Source organism: Scylla paramamosain, chromosome 38 (genome assembly GCF_035594125.1).
Source record: "Scylla paramamosain isolate STU-SP2022 chromosome 38, ASM3559412v1, whole genome shotgun sequence".
Classification (NCBI taxonomy): domain Eukaryota; kingdom Metazoa; phylum Arthropoda; class Malacostraca; order Decapoda; family Portunidae; genus Scylla; species Scylla paramamosain.
The window spans coordinates 7,554,635-7,575,720 of NC_087188.1; the positions used below are offsets into that span (position 1 = coordinate 7,554,635).

General features: G+C 39.4%; 1 protein-coding gene and 1 long non-coding RNA gene across 11 annotated transcripts; one reads left to right on the forward strand and one right to left on the reverse strand.

The window, feature by feature from the left end:
• The first annotated feature begins 24 nt into the window (after positions 1-24).
• LOC135091686 (uncharacterized) lies at positions 25-12,151 on the forward strand. The gene is made up of 3 exons (XR_010262595.1): positions 25-904; positions 9,136-9,212; positions 12,013-12,151. It is a non-coding gene; the product is annotated as an uncharacterized LOC135091686 (long non-coding RNA).
• Positions 5,723-21,074, reverse strand: LOC135091682 (cleavage and polyadenylation specificity factor subunit 6-like). Of its 10 annotated transcripts, none has more exons than XM_063989535.1 (12): positions 20,931-21,074; positions 20,738-20,834; positions 12,818-13,066; positions 12,071-12,298; positions 11,459-11,879; positions 10,878-11,099; positions 9,643-9,723; positions 8,234-8,397; positions 7,958-8,096; positions 7,684-7,790; positions 7,287-7,585; positions 5,723-7,071 (listed from the first exon to the last, which is right to left on the reverse strand). In XM_063989535.1, the coding sequence occupies exons 2-12, from the start codon at positions 20,792-20,794 to the stop codon at positions 6,852-6,854; spliced, it is 2,187 nt and encodes a 728-aa protein (XP_063845605.1). In that variant the 5' UTR covers positions 20,795-20,834; positions 20,931-21,074; the 3' UTR covers positions 5,723-6,851. The 10 variants fall into 10 exon arrangements, with proteins under 10 accessions (XP_063845605.1, XP_063845604.1, XP_063845603.1 ...); XM_063989534.1 differs by having other exon boundaries at positions 5,723-7,074; XM_063989533.1 differs by having other exon boundaries at positions 5,723-7,074; positions 10,878-11,144.
• Positions 21,075-21,086: the final 12 nt, after the last annotated feature.

Below are 21,086 nucleotides of genomic sequence, written 5' to 3' on the forward strand. Positions count from 1 at the left end.
TTTCTATTATGTATTTGACTGTATTTTTTATTCAAATGTTTGCATTTAAAGGACAGAATACTGAGGAAAAACAAAATTAGATATAAAGTACGAGTGAAGAAGGATAAAGTATATGATAAAATCAATGTTAATATGCGATAAAGTAAGGATAACGTATGCGAGCATTTGAGGGATTAAAGTAAGGAGGAGAAAGGATAAAGCAAAAGTAAAGAAGGATAAAGTAAATATGTGACAAAATATGCGATAAAGTAAGAATAAAGTATATTTGAGGGAAGAAGAGTAAAGTAAGACTAATGTTAAAGTCAAGAAGGATAAAGTGTGTGAATATTGGAAGGATAAAGTAAGGAGGGGAAGGAAGAATTGTAAAATTATGATAAGATAAAATAAATAAAAATAAAGTAATAGGAGAAATGCAGAAAGGTAAACATTTGTTTGATATGCCGGAGGATTGTGCACCTGCATACACATACACACATACAACATACAGACATACAACATACACACATACAAAATACACACATACATACATACATAGAGAAAAAAAATAAATGGAAATAAATCAAGGAAGAGAGAATGTAGAAGTGTAAAAAATATGTTGAAGAAAGATAGAAAATAATAGATAGGAGGATATACAAAATGTAACAATGTGGTGAGGGTTGTAGTGAAAACAATATGCTCCCGCAACCACCAGTTTATTAAAATAAACTGACTGATTTGAAAGAGGAGCACGGTGACCTCAGCTGGACTGTGGTGTGGTGTGCATGGTTTCTTGTGATGGTGATAGTACGCGGTGCGTGTTATACCCGCACTGACGGGACGGGCAGCGAGGACAACAGGTGCAGCAGATAGCCAGTTGGAGCGGTATAGAGTGCTGCAGGACTTGCTGACTGTGACAGGGCAGTAGGTAATGGTGAGCCCGTCCGAGGCAGTGGATGGACTGGTACAGTACATGCCCAGCCCACGATTTTGTTGTTGCCTTGCTTTGAGGCCTCGATGACGCGCCTATACTTAAGTGCGGCTACCAACCGTTGTCTAGTGACTCCAAAAGCTATTCAGCTTGTTATCGTTACATAGATAAATAAATAAATACATCCATAAGCAGAGAGAGTCAGCAGAGATTTGCTATCCGCAGAATGTAATATGTAAAGATGGTTTTGACAGTTATTACACTCAAGTAAATATTTGGATATCAAGAAAATTGAATAATAAGAACAATTTTGCATGGATTAACGAAATTTACTCTGCTTACCATGAAAATGAGAATATGCACTGACAAAACTGGATTTGTTATTAATGTTTAACAATAATAAAAATAAATAGATAGGTAAATTAACAAATAAACGAATGAAAATGAAGGAGGATCACAGATACTCGAAAAATATATATAACAATAACCACACTCAATAAAACCTATCTGTTTAGTATCATTTACCCAATTTTTCTGCTTCACTTACTTGAGTCTAACCTAAGAAGTTACTTTTAGCTCTTGTTGCTACCTCTCGCGGCATCCCTTACAGCTTGTTGTTGTCATACACATTTACTATTTAATATTCATATCTCTATCTATATCTCTGTATCTTATCTCCTGCATTCTCTCCTTTTATCTTTATTTTTCTGTGCCTCCTCCTTAAGCCGATCTAACTCCTTTGTTTTCTTATTAGTCTTTTCACTTTATTTTTTAAAGTATTTATCAATCTCGTCCTTCTCTTCCACTATTTTCTTTTATCCCTTTCCACTTTTAATCGCTTCCTTATTAAGCTAAACGAACTCAATACTTTCTGCTATTCTTATTTGTCTTTCCTTTTCAATTTTTACGTAAGTGTATCTTTCATTCTTCTTGTTTTCTCTCCCCATTTACCGATATTCATTTTTTTCTTATTTATTAAACCATATTAGCTCAGTACTTTCTCTTCTCATTTTTATTTGTCGTATATATATATATATATATATATATATATATATATATATATATATATATATATATATATATATATATATATATATATATATATATATATATATATATATATATATATATATATATATATATATTGTGTGTGTGTGTGTGTGTGTGTGTGTAGTTAGTTACTCAGTTTCGTATTTTTCCCTTCCCTGCATATCTTCTTTCTCTGATAAACGCGTTAATCAGCTCAATATCTTCCTGTATTAATTGTTAATCCTCCGTATTTTAATTCCCAAAGAAGATTGTTTCCTCTACAATCCAAGATGAGGAGAAAAACTGTTCCTACGAAGTTAAGAAAGATTTTGGCGATGGATGAAATAGAGCTCGTTTAATCTAGATGTATGGAGGCAAGAGATAAGGTGAATAAGTAGCACGTAGTCGTGTATTGACAGAGATAAGGGAAGTGATATATTTTCCAAAGGTCTAGTGATAATCTCAGGAGGAGGAGGAGGAGGAGGAGGAGGAGGAGAAAATACTTGTGATGGAGATGAGGAAGAAGAGGAGGTAGATAAAAGAATAAACGGAGAATGATAAGAGAAGAAAATTGTGATGATACAAAAGTAAAGGAGAGAGAGAGAGAGAGAGAGAGAGAGAGAGAGAGAGAGAGAGAGAGAGAGAGAGAGAGAGAGAGAGAGAGAGAGTTATATAAGACTTGCCAGTAATAGAGTAAGAATATAAACGAAGAAATATTCCCCGTAAATATTCCTTCCCTTGCATTTCCTTGAATAAACAAATAAATAAACTTCTAAAAAGGGTGTGGCCTATTTACTTCTTGCGGCGTCTCAATATTTAATCCTCTCTCTCTCTCTCTCTCTCTCTCTCTCTCTCTCTCTCTCTCTCTCTCTCTCTCTTCTTCTTCTTCTTCTTCTTCTTCTTCTTCTTCTTCTTCTCTGTACTTTCTTCCTTCTCTTCCTTTTTTCTTTTTATTATTATTATTATTATTATTATTATTATTATTATTATTATTATTATTATTATTATTATTGTATTTTCCGTCCTTTATTTTCCTTTTCCCATCCTTCTCCGCATTATTATTTTCATTTTTTTTTCATCTCCGTCCTTCTCATCATTGCCATTCTTTTCTCCCTCTTCGTCTTCCTTCACTTAAATTTCTTCTTTCCTCCTTTCTCACTGCACTCTTCTCTTCGCTCTTCTTCCATTCATCTTAGTAGTATTATAGTTCTCTCTTCCTCATCTTCCTCCCCTTTCTACTTCCATCCTTTTCCATCACATTAATAATATCTACTCTCTTTGACCCCGCCCTTCCAGTCAACCTTAATATCATAGATTTCTCCTCCTCTCCTTACATATCTACTTCATTCCTCTCTGTCCTTCAAATCATACTTGATATTTTAAATTTCTCCTAGTTAGCTTCACTTTCTTACTATTTCTACATCTTAACGCAACGACCACCACCACCGCCGCCCTCTATACGTACAGCTGCACTAGCGAGTCACCGTCTACAGTGAAAGCTATTAGGGACGCGGGATTTACTCCGCGTATTCACCCAACATGAATGGAGAAGTTACCCCCACCACTCCGTTGCCCCCAGCCTCCCTCTCCTCTCTTTCTCTCTCGCTCTCTCTGGCATTCCTTTGGCTTCTGTTGCGTCATAAGAGCTTACCGAAGGGAATAGTATGTGTGTGTGTGTGTGTGTGTGTGTGTGTGTGTAGCTAACATATGGTCATGGCTATTAGTGATATTGTGTAACATGACTCACTTCTATCATCTATTTATTGATTTTTTTTTTTAAAGTTTTTGTCAATCTTAAGTGTGATCTGCTAATCTACCAATTGTCAGTGTTTGTTATTAAAGCGCCAGAGACTTAACATCGATGTGGTTAATTTGTTTTTATTTTCCCTGCGGGTTTGGGAGGATTTGTGAGAGAAAACCCTGAACACATTGGGAGTGATCAGTGCAAAGGTTACTTGTCTTTTGCTGGCCTCCACCGTAGATGTGAAAGGGACTGAAAGGTGCGTCGTATGGCAAGGATGTTCAGTGGTGAAATGAAAGTAAATTGATATAGTAATAGAAATTAATGAACTATAAGATTAATGATAATGCTGATACGTCTTTGGTTCGGGGTAAATTAATTTCACTGGTCAAAATGATCAAATATTTCGCTTTTGGTAGTGAAATTTAGTAAATAATATAATATAACATCTACCTTAGTAAAAAAAAAAAAAAAAAAAAAAAAAAAAAAAATATATATATATATATATATATATATATATATATATATATATATATATATATATATATATATATATATATATATATATATATATATATATATATATATATATATATATATATATATATATATATATATATATATATATATATATATATATATATATATATATATATTTATTTATTTTTTTTTCATAAATGCAGTTAGATCCATTACTATATCTTCATTATAATTCATGTAATCAGAATTCTATTGTTCTATTTAAGCTTCTCATAACTCGTGCCATTGTGCCATCCAGCATAAATGTACCTTAGTGCACGTATGCAATTCCACTATACATCGTCCTCACTCATGGGGACCACGCTTTTGATCGGTTCATCATCTTTTCTAGTTTTAACATGCACTCCATGGTGGAGGTTATAGGGATTTTCAATGGTGTTTTCATAATTGATAGTAGTGATAAAGAACGAAAAAAAAAAGACCAACGATCTCTGCAGCCTTTGAAAATCACCCTTCTGAAAGCATAAAACGTTACTGAAGACGTTCCCCGAATCCTATTGGAAGTGACATTCAAGCCTGACACTGCATCATATTCTCCGCATTCCTGCCTTGGTGCGTCTCTCTTCTCCTCCCTAGTTGTTCGTTCCCCTTTCCATTATACCAGGGAGGGAGGGGGAGGAGGGGATGCTAATTCCTCCTTTGGCTTCTCAGCTTATTAGTCTGGGAGGGAAGGAGACGCTAAGAAATGACGGGAGATGACATGAGTGAGGGAGCTGGGAGATGGTGGGAAGGAATGGAGGATGACAAGGTAGATGGAAGGAATGAATGGTAATATGAAGGCAGGAGAGGAATGAGAGATGGGAAGGACGGGAGGGGGATGGTACGAAAAATTATAAAATGAGAAGCTAGGAATGGATGAATGGTGATATGAAGGCAGGGAGAGATAAATGGAAGTGCCAAGGACGTTAGAGATGGTAGGAAGGAGCGAATGGAAATTACTAGGCAAGAATAATAATGACTGTGGTAAGGAATAGAGAACAGAGAGCTAGTCAACAACGTACAAATAACGCAGTATATAATATTGTATGAAAGTTATGAAGCAAATACGGATGATACGGCGCTGTTTGGCTCTGGGAATTCAATCACTATCTTAGTAATGCCGTGACTATGCAAGGTATGAGTTAACAACCTCAACAAGAAGGTATTTACTTCAGACTCATGCCTCTCCATCTCCCAGACAGCTGAAGACATGACGTGGCATATTTTTTTTCTTCATTTACCACAGCTATACGTCTACCTGCTACCACACACCACTCTTCAAGCAGATGGTGATGTACATATACTCATTCTATTCTGTGTGAATAGCAAGTGCGAGGGTAAGATCTACAGTTGTGACCACTCCCTGTGGCACCATACCCCATGCACACTGGGAAGTCCAAAAGATAAGTGTTTCTATTGGTGCTGTGAGAGAACAGACTTGCTCTCCGCTACCTCCTTGACCCATTCCTCCTCAAACCATCTCTCCTCCAATCACTTAGGTACTAATCCTGGAAATTCAAACAAGCTTTTATACTCAAACCCACTTCAATTTCACTACTACAGTTAGCACACAGATTTCTTACCGTTAAAATCTTAATACAAAATAGAAACTTAGGTATTACATACTGATATTTATTGGTCAAGCCTAAATTATATGCTATAACTAGGACTGTATCCTGAAGGTGGTAAAAATGAAATACCAAAACATAAATCAGACACAATCCACAGCTCAACTTATAGTACATTCTATAAGCAAATCCATTATTCTTACAACTGCAGAATTTGTATGTGTAATACTATCAGAGGCTCTGCTAAATTTTCCAAATTGGTACTATACTGTCACCAACTCTCAGTAATTTTGCCACCTTGGGACACACAAACATGGAATGCTGCCTATGACTGTTGCCCATCACTGATTGACCTATGGATCCCCATCTGTCTTGAAACATCCAGCAAATTTATTTTAATTTAATAAAACCATTAATTACAGTATCTAGTTGTATGATAACAGGTTATTTTCATTTCCATAACCTAGTACTGCATTCCTAGCTGCATCCGAAGGGAGTATGCAGACCAACCACTGATTAAGAGCACCAGTCAGTGGTAGTGATAGTATGTTTGCAAGGTTTGAGGTGGTAAAATCACTTAGAATTGGTGAAAACAATACAGTAAAAAAGATTCTGAATAAATCGCTGCATGACCATTCACATGACAAATATAACATAGTGAGGCACATGACACTCTGGCAGACAAACCATACAATGATCCACTCACAATAATAATAATAACAATGAATGGCTGTCATAAAAATTACATCTTGTGTGCTAATTGTTCTAATGCCTTTCTTGTACCTATAATGGAGCAGCACATGTTTACGAGTACGGAAAATATAAACGTCTTTTGCTCATGATTCCTGTTAACAAGACTTTTTATTGATGATGATGAGAATCTAGAATATGACTTTCTGCTGAATAATGAAACTGAACCTAAATTCCTTGAAACAGCCTAACATGAAAAGAAAAAAGGAATGTCAAAAAAAATTAAACACAAAAGATAGTACAAAAACAATGAATGCCATCATAATTTCACTTCTACACAAAGTAAGAGGCATGGAGCAATGTGTGGCAGGGGAAGAGGTGAGGAGGAAGAGGTGTGTTAGTGTCTGGAGGAGCGATGGGAAGACGACTCTCTCTCCTCTCTTGTCCTGACGTCCCGCTCCCTCTCCCTCTCACGGTCTCTCTCGCGGTCACGCTCCCTCACGGGCTCCCTCACATCCTCCCGGGTGGTGCGCTCTTCAATTCGCTCACGCACAGGACGCTCCTCAATCCTCTCCCTCCTGCCTTCCCTCTCCCTGTAACGCTCATCGTAGTACCTGCTGCTGTGAGGGAATGAGGTATCTCAGCTTGTTGCAAGTCTTTATGGCACTGCACACAATACACTTAACAAGATGTTAAATGTCCATCTCTAATGCCTTGAGCACATTATTACCAGATAAGTATCAGCATTCGCTTAAGTCTTAAATCCTTCATCCTAGTCAATGTCATTTTTCTCAGCCAACTTCCTAAACTTATAAAGACTCAAGTGCCTTACCTCTCCCTGTCTCTCTCCCGCTCTCTGTCCCTCTCACGTGCCCGGTCGTACTCCCTCTCCCTGCTGTAGGAACGCTCGTAGTCACGCTCGCGATCAGCGCCGCGGTCAGAGGTGCCGCGTTCCCTCTCGCTGCGGTGGCGCTCGTATTCCCGGTCCCTGGAGTGTGAGCGTGAGCGGTCCCGGTAGTCCCTCTCCCTTGAGCGCGAGTGATCACGGTGGCGGCGGCGGCTGGGTGTGCGGGAACGTTCCCGTCGCTTGCTGGAGCCGTAGCTTTTGGCCTCGATGCCATGCAGTGTGTCCTGTAAAGAAGCATCTCTCAACAACTGTTGCACTAAAGAAGAATTCTGTACCATGTTCAATTGTGGTATGACCTTCAGGGTGTAAAAAGGGTCATTACCTGGAGGGAGCTGGTCAGTATCTTGCACCTGTCATCATGGGCCACCTTAGACTGCTTGATGAGTGAGATGGCAGTCACAAGTGTCTCTATAGCACTGGCATACTCCCCTGGAAATAAAGACAGGAAAAGTTTTAGATGTTTGGTATTCAAGGACAATTACCATATGAAAACAAATGAGCCAAAACAGAGCCATAAAAACAATGAACAAAATTTCCCATGGCATAAGTCCCAGCAGCACACAGGTATATACAGGATGCCACAGAAGCCAGCTTACCAGAGGAGGCATCGGCCACAGCACGAGCAATGGCAGAACTGGACACAGTACGGTTTCTGTTCATGATATCCTCAAACTCTGCCTCTGAGAGTGGTGGTGGTCCCTCAATGCGATGATCACCCCCAGCAAACCCACCATGCTGAGAGGAAAAGTAATATGCTGTTAAGCACAGCCATAGGGAGGCAATGGAGGAACAACAAAAAAGTGTATTTTTAAAGTTGAAGTAATGTTGAAGTGGAAAGATGCCTTGGTGGTAGCGAGATGAAAAATACCCACCTGATGGGAAGGTGGTGGTGGAGCATAGTGTGCAGGTGGTGCAGCTGCTGCTGGAGGGGGTGCACTGTGAGGTGGGAAGAAGGCTGGGTTGACATGCGGGGCTGGAGGGGCACCACCATGAGGGGGAGGGCCATGAGGTGGAGGTCCTCCATGAGGTGGTGGTCCTGTAAAATAATCAAGGCAATGTTACCATGACAAAATGTCAAAATGGCTGTTAATTTCTGAAGGTAAAATTCCTGTTTTGGTTACAAAACTGCCACTGCACAAAGCTAACAAGATTAATGAGACAAATAAACCTGATTCTATTTAAGATCTGAGGATTCAGAAATGTCTTTATTACCTAAAAACTGTTTTAAATGATAAATGAAAAGAATATGTAAAGGGTTGGGGATTCCTTCCTTTGGAATATGTGATCCTCCTATAAGGTAAAACTTATAATGAACTTCTAATTCTGTCAGCCAAAGCCTTGATGTGTCACAACTTCATGTAATGAACTACAAGACAAACAAAGAAAAGGAGAAACAACTTGATCATTCTTCCGTTTCACTTAGGCATCCATCACCCTGCCAGTGCCTGACATTATCTAACAGACCTAACCTTGCTGTTTAAGAAGTAAGCATAGCATATTGGATGAATAATCAAGGATCCTGAACTGAGGGTTAAGCTTCAGTACATTGTTAGCAAACTTGACAAACAACTGGCTGATTAGCACCACATACTTCTACTATGAGACTGTCAATCAACAAACTCACCAGCATTTAGGAAAGAAGTGTGAAAATATTTTAGTTATACGTGAAATTTTGATAAGATTTCACTCTTCTCCATGCTTCCTTCTTGTGTTAATCCTTTCTAAAAGATACTGTGAGTGGCATGGGGACATTAAAACAGACTTTCTTTTTCAGTGCCCCATAGCGAGACCCAGTGGTGCTGGGATTAGCTAGCAATCCTGCCCTCCTGTGTGTGTATAAGAAGTGTCTAGGTATGTACTTGCTTTAAAAAATCAGTCAAGGCTAAAAGAAGAAAAATAAATAAATAAAAATAAAAATAAAACAATAAAAATGAAAAATAAGTAAACAAAATAAAAGTAGATAAATCAAAACAAATAAATCAAAACAAAGGTAGATCCCAATCCATGCTCAGGTGTTACATACTTACTGAAATGGTCCTCACCCAGCCTAAGAATCTCTCACTGGCCAGGGATTCAAACCATGATCTGGATTATCAGTGTGGTAATCATTAAGCCAACAACCCAATACTAGGTGTACTTCACAAGGCCAGGGTTAGTCTGTTACAGGACACATACACAAACACACACACACACACACAAAATCACACCAAGCCACACCACACTACAACCTAGCAGCAGGTGGGGAAATGCTGCCACAAAGTGTCTGGGGATGGGAGGGTACCTTGGGAGAGAGTGGGAGGCCTGGAGGGGAGTACTAGGTTGTGGGGGACAGATGGGGGACTGCTGGTGACCGGGAAGCTCCCTGTTGGCAGCAGACACCACTTGTCAGTTCTCAGTGCTCCCTCTCCTAATGACATGATCCCTATCTCTGGCTTGCTGGGTGTCTACACTGGTTATTAGTTACTTTCATGAAACTGTTGACTTTCAAGTTACTTGGATATTTGCCAGTTGCAGAAAAAAATACTGCTAGTAAGCACGTAAAATAATTTCACAAAATTCTTATACACTTCTCGTCCTGTCCCATCAATTATGGAAGCATTGTAGCAATTTCTTACCGTTTCCTGTGTTACTAACTGTAGTCCATAATAGATGAAGACTGGATGTACATTTCACTGAAGTTAATTTTCAAATGACTATTCTAAAAAGAAAACCACAAGATGTCTTTTCAACATAAAACGAAGGAAGAAAATACAGGTATGATTATTATATATTCTCCCATACAGTTGACTTGAGGTAGGTTTTCCAAACTCTTGCCTAACACCACTCATTCTTCTCATGATAACTCACTGAGCCAAAAGAACCACTATCTTGCATTATTCTGGCACACGCGTGTTCACTCTCACCACAGCCACAGTCAACTTGCCATACACTCACATTCTGTGCTCTTCTCACATACAATCTCAATCTACTGTACTTGTTGTCTGTACTATGACATTTTGAACCCAATCTCAATTTATGATTAAATTTCAAGTGATGAACTTAGATCAATCACTAAATTACATGTCAATAATTTTCTTGCAAAAGCATTTCATGTTAAAATGGTAACATTTCTATAAAAATGTGACTAAAAGAGGCTCCCAATAAACACCTGAAAATTGACTGAAAGCACAAGAATGAGGGACAATGGATTGCTGGATGAAGGAAGGTGTTTCATCAGTACCTTGAGACAAGGGTTTGGAGCACAGATCTATGCATTCTGGGACTGTTGTGCAAAGAACATATTGCAAATCTAAATAAAGAGTATCCCTTAAGTTGATAATTAAGAAATTAATCTCAACATAATGTAAATAATGATATAATAAAACTATATAAAAAAACAACTGAGAAATGGTCCTGTCCTTGAGTAAGAAAGTAACTTTTCAAAGATGAATGTTGGACAAAATGGGATAAAAGGTGAAAGGCAAGTGTTTGGTGTTGCTCTTGGCATCACTGAACTGTGGCTGGGTACAGACTCACCCTGAATGAAATCTGGCCTTGGAGGGGGTGCCCTGGGGTCCATGGGAGGAGGCGGTCCCCGAGGAGGTGGGGGACCATGTTGGCCTGGTGGTGGCCCCATGCTAGGCGGGGGACCACGTGGAGGGGGTCCCCCATGACCTGGTGGGGGAGCACCAGGTCCTCCAGGGTGCATGGGGCGCTGCATGTGTCCTGGGGGAGGGGGTGCCCCTCGGGGTCCAGGTCCTGCCAGCAAGGATGTCAAGAGTACAAGGCAACCAACAGACACATCTGAACAAGGCACTTCAGTATTTTTATCCATGTTGTGTGGCCGATTTACTCTCTAGAACATGCGTGCCTTTTCAGCAAGTGTCTGGAGGTCTTTCTGGCTCTCACTCACCAACCAACTCACCACAACACAAAACACTCAAAAAATTTCCAACTGCACCTAAGTCCAAGTCCTACATTTACTGCATTATTGTCATGGCAGAGACAAGCATTCCTACCATTATATAATCAACTCCTGGCTATTAGATTTTTGCATGTGTGTGCACACACACACACACACACACACACACACACTGGAAACACAACTGTGAACTCACCTTGCATGCTGTGTGGGGGTGGTCCCCGGGGTGGTCCTTGGTGAGGGCCATGGTGTGGCCCAAGACCAGGAGGACCATGAGGGCCTGGAGGTCCACCATGAGGTCCACTGTGATGACTGTGTGGACCACCTGGGGGGCCATGTGGTCCAGGGGGACCATGTGGGCCATGTGGCCCTCCACTGTGAGGACCACCATGAGGGCCACCATGCGGGCCTCCATGGGAACCTCCATGAGGGCCATGGGGAACGGGCGGGCCAGGTGGTCTGTGGTCCATCCCTGGTGGAGGCATGCCACGCCCAGGGGGTGGCATGCGGGGGCCGCCAGGGCCACCTGGTCCTCCACCAGGGTGGCCACCTGGACCACCAGGGCCGCCACGGTGCTGGTGCTGAGGGCTGGCCCGGGTCTTACTCTGAGACTCAAACTGAAAGGAAACAATACCAACACTTTGTTACATTTAAGTGACTTGCTTCTTTCCTTAAAGCTTTGTAATACTTCTGTCTTAAATACTGATAAAGCAAGAAAATTAATTTTACTTAATTTTCTTTATTTTTCAGCATGAAATTCTCATGAGAGCAGTTTGGTGCAAGATCATGATGAGGCAGCAGTTGTCACCTGATTAAGGGCCTGCTTGCTTGGGAAGGTCACCACGGGGCTCATGCCGTGAATCTCCTTGCGTGGCAGTTTTTCCATCACTGAGCGGCTGCTTGACTCTGAGCCCAGAGAGATGGCGCAGAAACCCTTGCTCTGCCCATTGGCACGATTTTCAAAAAACTTAACATCCAGGAAATCATTCACCCCAAGTGCCTGAACTGCAGCTGCAATATCATTGTCTGTGGTCCACTGTAAAACAATACATTGGATATATATAAGCTGAACAGCCTCCTAGCACCACAGACAAGATATACTCACATCATAGTATATTGTAACAAAACTTACATTATCTTTTACAAGTAATCTTTTTCCACATTACAGCAAACATGGAAAATATTATATACACAAATCTACTTACAGATCAGTATAAAACATACTATACAAAGTATACAACAGGCAAATATATTTGTGACAACCTCACTAATTACAGGCACTGTGGCAGTAGAGTATTGAACATTTCTGGACAAGCATCTCACCTGACTTGGAAGAAACAAATGAGTAACCTGACACATTAAGTAAAGACTGATGGCAAGTCAAAAAATCCACCAACCATCGGCCTTTGCACACACACACACACATACACGCACAAACAAAAAACAGCAAGATTCAATACAATGCAAGTTATCCTAAAACCTGAAGCTGGAGGTAAAACAGATCATCACTGCAGAGAAAATCACAAACCACCAGATCGAGGTCAGGCTGACTCACCCAGGTCAGGTTGCCGATATAGAGTTGGTACTTGCGTCCAGTGTGAGCCACGGGGCCAGAGAACACAGCCCGCTCCTCTGAGGACACTGAGCGGCTGTGCTGTGACTGTGAGGAGGACTGGCGTGGCGGTGCTGAGCCTCCATTGCGTTCTGAGGCGGGCTGGGAAGGGCTTGGCGGGGCCTCGCGCTCCCGGTCACGTCCTCCCCCCGTGAGGACAGCATCATACAGGTCTCCATCGGCAAAGTCGTCCTACATAACAATGGGCGATCGTCTACCATTAGACAGGTGAGGCCTTGCACCAGGCACTCCACATCCTCTCACACACACATGCTACACTACTACTATACTGAAAGAGTGATCAACTTAAGGCTCAGTAAATGTCTAAGATTTCAAATTTATCAACTTAAGGCTCAGTAAATGTCTAAGCTTTCAAATTTATCATCTTAACTAAATTGTTTTAATATTTTGTAAAATCTGAACAAAATACTTAATTAGACATCTGTCTGAGCCCATTATTAATGTCTACTGGCAGTGTAAAATTCTGATATACCCGAGTTTATCTATGTCACAGTAAGATTTAAGGAGTTCAAACTATGTAGATGACGAGAGCAACCTTACCATGAGATCTTGTCATCTGCTCTCTCTCCCTCACACTCTCACTTTGATACACACACACAGCATTAGAAAATTTTGTGCATAACATACACATACAAGGACAGTGTTTGTGTTCAGTTATCAATGACGCATCATGCGTTACATAATAAAAATATCTATATCAAAGATATAAAGCTAATATTCTTTAGAAAACACTGCTTCAGTTTCAACATGCAAGGTTGTATCATAACTAATGTCAATGATAAAACAGTCAGTAGACAATATGACTCTTGCATGGCAGCATCATGTTACTCTGAGATAATGATGCCATCCCTTTATTGCAAGTGGGAAAAATTATTCCATACACTCATTCAGACTTCCATATACATTACATCAAAATTATATGCATGTGGCAATGTACACTCATTACCTCCCACAGGAAAAATAACAAAAGCCATATGCCTCACAAACCAAATTAATAACTAAAGACTGGGATACTTCCCTTTTATTTGATTAGAAACCAAGGTTATTTATTAAAACAGCACAGTAAGAGATCCATCATGACACAACCTGAGCAAGTTAGTGACAGAGGCTCTCAACTCTCCTAGGTACAGCATGGGACACAGCAGCTTCCAGTTCTACACAAGGCTACAAAGGGATGAGCTGTGACGCAATGAAAACCTTGGTTGATCTTGAAGCAGTGTTGCTAGAGTTATATTTAGATATATATATTTCTGGTAATATATATATATATATATATATATATATATATATATATATATATATATATATATATATATATATATATATATAGTATGTCTCCAATTAATCACATAAAAGCCAATTCTGATCATTACAAACAAGTTGTATCACAATTGGCCATGAATAAAAAAAATAATTCATAAGCAATAGAACAGAAAAGGCATGTTTATGTAGATTCTAATAACTTCTGATAACCATTTTGGTTAAGGTTCAAAATCAAAATATGATAAGTCAACTAATAAACTAGTCTGCCTGAGATCAGAAGTAAACATATCCTAAAGCATACTTTTACACCATACAAAAAAAGAAACATGAAAGACTATTATATAAGTATATATGTGTATATATACATATATAAAGTATAGATAAGCAAATATCAATGTTTATATAACATCAGCTGTCTTGGTAATCCTGTAAAGAACAACAATTAGCCTGAAATATAAGAGTCCCCTCGTGGCGGCCTCACTATCAACAGTCTGCAGCACATCACAGGCTGAATGAGGACACGCTAGCAGAGCAGAGAGTTCTCTAAGTAGAACAAGTCTCAATCCATCTTTATGAAAACAAATGATCCACTTACTCCCTGCCCAAGATGGAATGACCGTTATTCAATTTTGATTGTTCTTAAACCTTTTAAAACTACTCCAACTACTCCCCATATGATGGTAACTAACTTATCATGCCATATCTAAAGCCATAAAATAATGCATTGAGATACTCAAATACATAGGGACTACGATGGGGGCCAGCCTGCCTCCCATGACACAGAACAGCACCACTGGGTGTCCACTAAAACCAATACTCTTCACACACTGTGAAAAAATTGCTTCAAGAAGAGTTCCAATGCTTAGATGAAGTAATTTTGGCCAACATTACAGCCAAGCCAACATTTAGTAAATATACCATGCAACTTGCTTGAACTGCTGAAAGACAGGTTCGTGCTGAGTCACTGAAGCAGACTGGCCATATGCATGTATAAAAAATAGAGAAAAAAAGAATAAATAAAGAAGTCGCTGAAAGCTGCATCAGTACAACAGCAGCATCACGTACCAAACAATTAAGGAAAAAAATTGGTTTCAATCGGCCCTATAAAAAGCATGAGAAAATCTGCATTCTCTACAATTTGGTTTTTCGACTTGACAAGCCTTCCTTTGTACAACACTAGTGCCTCATCCTTGCTGGTCATGGAGGTCCCAAACCCTGCACTACTCAGCTATCATTCAGGTGCAGTCGCTGATGTTTGCTAGCAATATGGAAGAGATATAATTTCTGGTTTAGATCTTCTAGTAACAGAACAATTAAAAATGCCTTATTTCATTCCCACATAGCTCAAAATCACCTGCAGTGAAATCACCATAGCATGGAAATTGTTACATGCTTATTCAAAAGTCTTTCAAACAAACAAAAGTGCTTTTTTACAAATGTTTGTAAGATTTAAGTTTTCTTTCACAAATGGTGAACTATTTAACTAAAATGTCCTTCCACGAGTGTTTGTGTCTTTTAGACCTGGATTTCCACAGACAATAAATTATTTATCAATGCCATGATCCTAAGTGTGTCAGTCACTTAACAGAGGAAAGAAAATTTTGAAGAATTATATTCAGCAAAATATGCAAACTTAGTATGCTTATTCACACTGGAGAGAGAGAGAGAAAAAAAAAAAAAAAAAAAAAAAAAAAAAAAAATTGTATGTGATGTATACAACAAGAACAAAAAAACTGTTAGTCAATGGATGTCTATTTTTCTATAAAACTATATATTCTATAACAAAGTCCTATAAGCAAAGTATATAAAACCATTCAACATAACTACCATGTAATGAGTTATCAGTGTACAGATCAGTCCCTTAATAGCTACACCCCTGACTCAAGTGTTAACAAGCTCGACTGCCAGTCACCAGCAGCAGCAGGAGCTTGCTCAAGGTACTGGAGCAAAGGAATGACCGCAGTTATGCCACTAAGGTGAAAGTTGCAGCATTGAACAATGGTCATAATACAGATTTTTGACTTGATTATTTTTTCATAAACTTAAAGAAGATAAATACCAGAATAGTCTACTAATTGCATGTCAATATATGTGATGAACATTGGCAACAACTTATTTAGCAAGATCTTATGAATCATTGCAGTGATTTAATAATAATGATGATAATAATAATAATAATAATAATAATAATAATAATAATAATAATAATAATAATAATAATAATAATAATAATAATAATAAAAAAAATATAAAAATATTTCAGGTAACTCCTGGAATCCCAAAAGCCACACTGTACCACACCTCAGCCCCACCTGAGGCTCAATATAAAGAGAACAAAGCATTTCCAGCTAACACATCACCCACCTAATGCAAGATGAAACACCTCACAACACCTCATAATAGTTGTTACTGATAGGTTTGGGTTTTGGTTTACAGTACTTAGGCTTTACGCATTTACAGATGTGCTCACGTCAGACGCTTTTACAGTGCATGTAGTACTCTTCATGACGCCGTTACAGAAATCCTCCTAGACAGCTCTGATAACACAGGTAACACCACACAGCACACAGGCAACGGACTGTGACTAACAGTTGTTAATTGTAAACACCCTCAAATATGTATATATCTCTCCACTAGTTTAGGTGATTTATATAAAAGGCATGAAGCGTTAATATAACACTTGAGACAAAGTGAACATCATCAGCACTGAGGATCTGTCAGCTCAAGTCTAGCTAATGGAACCAGCAAGGATGGCAATTGAAAACATCTGGATGGACATATCAGAAGGAATGGGTTTTTCAGACATAATAATATGCAGAATGGTGGAGGGTGCAGGGCTAAACTTCGCAGCAGTTCGATTCATACCAGCTCATTTCCCGATCCTGGAATGAATAACACCGAAACTGTCAATCTGAATGTCACTGTAGGCTCTTGTTTAGTTCCCCCCGAAGGTGATATCTGGCATGTCCAAAACTAAGGAACTTTTTAGGCAAGTGAAATCCTTGACTCAAGGACCAAAGAGGAGTGAATGTCCCTGCCTGAACCCCTCATGACATACAGCTGTAACTGAGAGACTGTAATGGCCTAGGAGTAGTATACACAACCTGGGCTACCTAACCCTGTGTCAGTGTGCTGTCTAATCAACAGCTGCATTATCTTTATTTTTCACTTGAAAATGCTTGTTCACAGATACAAGAAATTGAATTCATGACTGATTGTTATTATGATGTGTAAGAAAGAGAAAGACTGAAAAAGACCCAGGAATGATCTCATGAAATAATGGTTTGGTAGGATTTGACAAAATCAAGAAACACATTTCCTACACAGTGTGATGAAAGCTTAACACTCACTGGACACTCATATGTAGTATGTGATCCTAACTAACAATACCCTGGAAGGGAGAATCCAAAAATCTGACTTAGCTATATATCTGCTGTAAAAAAATATCAATTAGCCATGAAACAAACTGAAAGATATGCATAATTAAGATGCATCTACTGAAAATTCTACCCACTTGCACCTGATCAAGACCCCTGCATGTCTAGTCAAGTCCCTCACAACTCCCACCAAGTGCCAATGAGGATTGTGCCTACACAGCCACAAAGGGGGCAGCCTTACTACCATACCACTGTTCAGTGGTGCTGAGTCTGATCCAGTAATTTTGCCACATGCAAACATCATGGTCACACTGTCAATGAACAAGTCTTACCCACTCCCTGCTCATCTTTTGAAACATGCAGCAAGTGGACATGGCATTCTTACTAAAACCAATAAGAATCTGGTAGACACTGGATTCATTATCTTTAATCTGGTGCCTGGCTTTGGTAGAAAAACAATGTCACTTTGGTGCACATTTTAAAACAAAATGGGAAGGTGTTGGTTGATCAGCGAGTGACATCACTCAGTGAGTGTTACAAGTTTGCCATTCCTGTGGCTAAATTTCTGGGCTACTGTCAGTGACCCCAATTATAGCACATCATTAAGATAGAGAACCTCTTCTCTTTTACTGAGTGCCAACACAAATATCTATTAACCTGGCAATAATCAATAAAAAAGTTACTTTCTGCAGGGATTCCTTAAATGAAAGCAATGAGTAACTCTTCAAATAACAAAGCTTTTAATGTTTTGATGATGGCCAGCCTAAAAAAATTTTCCAAATGTAAATACTTTGCCACATTTAGTTTGTAATGGTGACTGAAGTGGTACCCTGAGTCCAGGAAACATGGGTGCAAGGACACAGCCTTACAGCATCACCATGATGATATTCTCAGCAGGCTGATATGTCTTTCTGACTATTCATCCCCCCTTGCCCCCTCCATGCTGCCCTGGGCCATCCCACAACCAGCCACTCTGTTGCCCTGCCCATCACAGTCCCATCAGTAGTGTTTGCTCTACACACAGAGGTATGCCCCAACATAAAACCCAATAAACCCTGCCTCTGCTTCAATCTGAAATCTGCAATAAACTTCAGTACTTTGTGACCGTGCTATTTATACATCTGAAAAAGATGAGACTTAGGGAATTCTAAGAATATTAGAGTGTGGAGAAAAAAAAAAAAAAAAAAAAAAAAAAAAAAAAAAAGCAAATAATTACCAGTGCAGTTATGTATAAAAACATATTTCAAAAGAAATATATTTCCTCAACACTTAGATTTCATGAATTTTTCAAGTAAAGGATCACTATTATGACTGAAGTAAAGAACTAAGAGATGAGTGAATGCATTAAGCAAAGGATTCTTACTGCCTCTACAAGCAAGGCACTAGGTAATTAAGTGCTGCTGTTTCCTAGCTATTAAAGCAAAAATAAATTTCTAGAAAAGTAAACTGTTTGCAAATCCTTACCAAGCAAGGTTTGTCCGTTACAAACCAAACCTAAAGCTCAATGTGCAGCCGGTTACTAACACTGCATTTTAGTAACTCCGAATGAGTCTGGATAATAACAAAGCAGTATGCTAAGAGTGCAGTGAAATCAAAGCAATGTCTGGGTAATTCAAGAGGGAAAATTTAAAAGAAAAAACTAAAACAAACAATTGAAATACATAAACTCGCAAATGAGTAATATGAATAATTTTGAAGACATCATACTCTGTCCTCAATGAACGGAAGCATGAACTCAGTGCGTCTCTGACTTATGAACGTGAGGGCACAGTCACAAGTCTCACTACAGACAATCAAACTGATGCTGCAGTCTTCTGGGGATATCAAGGATGGTTTTTACTCCACAAGGGACTGAAGTGAGATGCACACAGGAGGCAGCACTCAGGAACATTTTCTTTCTTTCTGGAGGAAAATTTTTAATCCTTTATTTTCTTTTTACTGCATAATTTTGTTAATTAAAATCTTAAGCACAGTCACCAAGCCAAATCCCACAAATATCAAGATAAGAATTCAACATGTTTAGTCTGATCAATGTTTCACATTGTTTATTTTTTTTTTATGAGACAGAACATACACACCCCTGCCACATCACAATCCTTTACCTGCCATGCAACAATAGGCTATGGGAAGTGGTTAACGGCATTTCCAGACTCAACCTAGCATCATGTGTAACCTCCCAATGCCCAGCTCTCAAAGGACTGAGATGCTGATGATGCAATTTAATGAAATTGTACTAATTGTTAACCTTAAATTTGCCAGTGCAGTGTAGCACAAAAATATAAATAATGCACATGGGAAGAAGACCCGAGCACAAAAACAATATCACCACTAAAATGTCCATTTATAACAACATTTGCACAAAGAAAAGGGAAGGTTTGAGGTTGTGATTCATCCAAATTTAAATAGACTTTAAAAGATAACCACGAAAATAGATGTGTTAAATACTTGCAGCAAACCAAACCCAGTGAGTAAAGAATTGAGTCTTGCATTGGTCAGCAGAAAGGTACTGTGACTACACCCTCGCATTCATACATCACACCCCACAGGGTAAAGTATATGAAACGTCAGGAATGAACCATATCCACGTAACAGAGAGAGAGAGAGAGAGAGAGAGAGAGAGAGAGAGAGAGAGAGAGAGAGAGAGAGAGAGAGAGAGAGAGAGAGAGAGAGAGAGAGAGAGAGAGAGAGGGGGGGGGGGGGGGGGAGCGGAGATACATCACAGATCGAATTAAAGTTATCATCCTTTCATCTTGTGAAAGAAACGCGTTTGTCACAACCAATACTACACGAACCACTGGGAATATGTACAGTGCTGGCAACACGCAATACACTAACAGAGGAGGAAACAGTGAATACGTGACTGGACGGAGGTTTTGGTCAAGGTGGCAACTCAACACAAGATTAGACTTTCAGGAGAAGCAGCGTCTCCCAAATTACCTAAAAGTGATAGTCTTGTACTAAATACACTCAAAACACTAAGTAACAGGAAGAAAACATGTGGTGGGAACGATATATCTGAGCCGAGTGAAGTTTTCAAGGTGATAAAATTCGTAGTAAAATTTTGAGCAAGGTAAATAACAGCGCCTCATCACATTTAGCGAGTGTGGGTGTTATACTAAGTCAATACGTTATGTACAGCACTATTGACATACAATACACTAAATAACATGAAAGGGAGGCAGTAAGGGAGCGTGTGTCTGACCTGGGTGAAGTCTTGCTCCACGTCCCCGTACAGATCAATATCCACGTCCGCCATCATGCGCCGCCGCCCGCAGCCAGGCCTCTACCTTGCTCCTGCCCTGCAACACACCAAACACACGCCGCCATTACACCCAAAACTCACCGCCGCACACTTATGATAATGTTTCCATTGCAATTATGGGATATTAACGTACCTGAAAGCCTAATTCGTGGTGTATTTGAAGGATCCCTTTATGGCGGCGTCATTCCCGCCGGCCTCCGCCTCCAACGCCTAGCCCAGTGAAACCATCTATTGAAGCCCACTGAAAAATGTATATCTTATCACATAATTCTTAACGAAAAATACATTT

Coding starts and splice junctions, on each gene's coding strand:
- LOC135091682 (XM_063989530.1), bottom strand. CDS start 20,794: ATGATGGCGGACGTGGATATTGATCTGTACGGGGACGTGGAGCAAGAC. Junction 11,880..12,070: donor GCAAGCAGGCCCTTAATCAG/GTGACAACTGCT, acceptor GTTTCCTTTCAG/TTTGAGTCTCAGAGTAAGAC. Junction 9,724..10,877: donor AAGGCCAGATTTCATTCAGG/GTGAGTCTGTAC, acceptor TGCTGCCAACAG/GGAGCTTCCCGGTCACCAGC.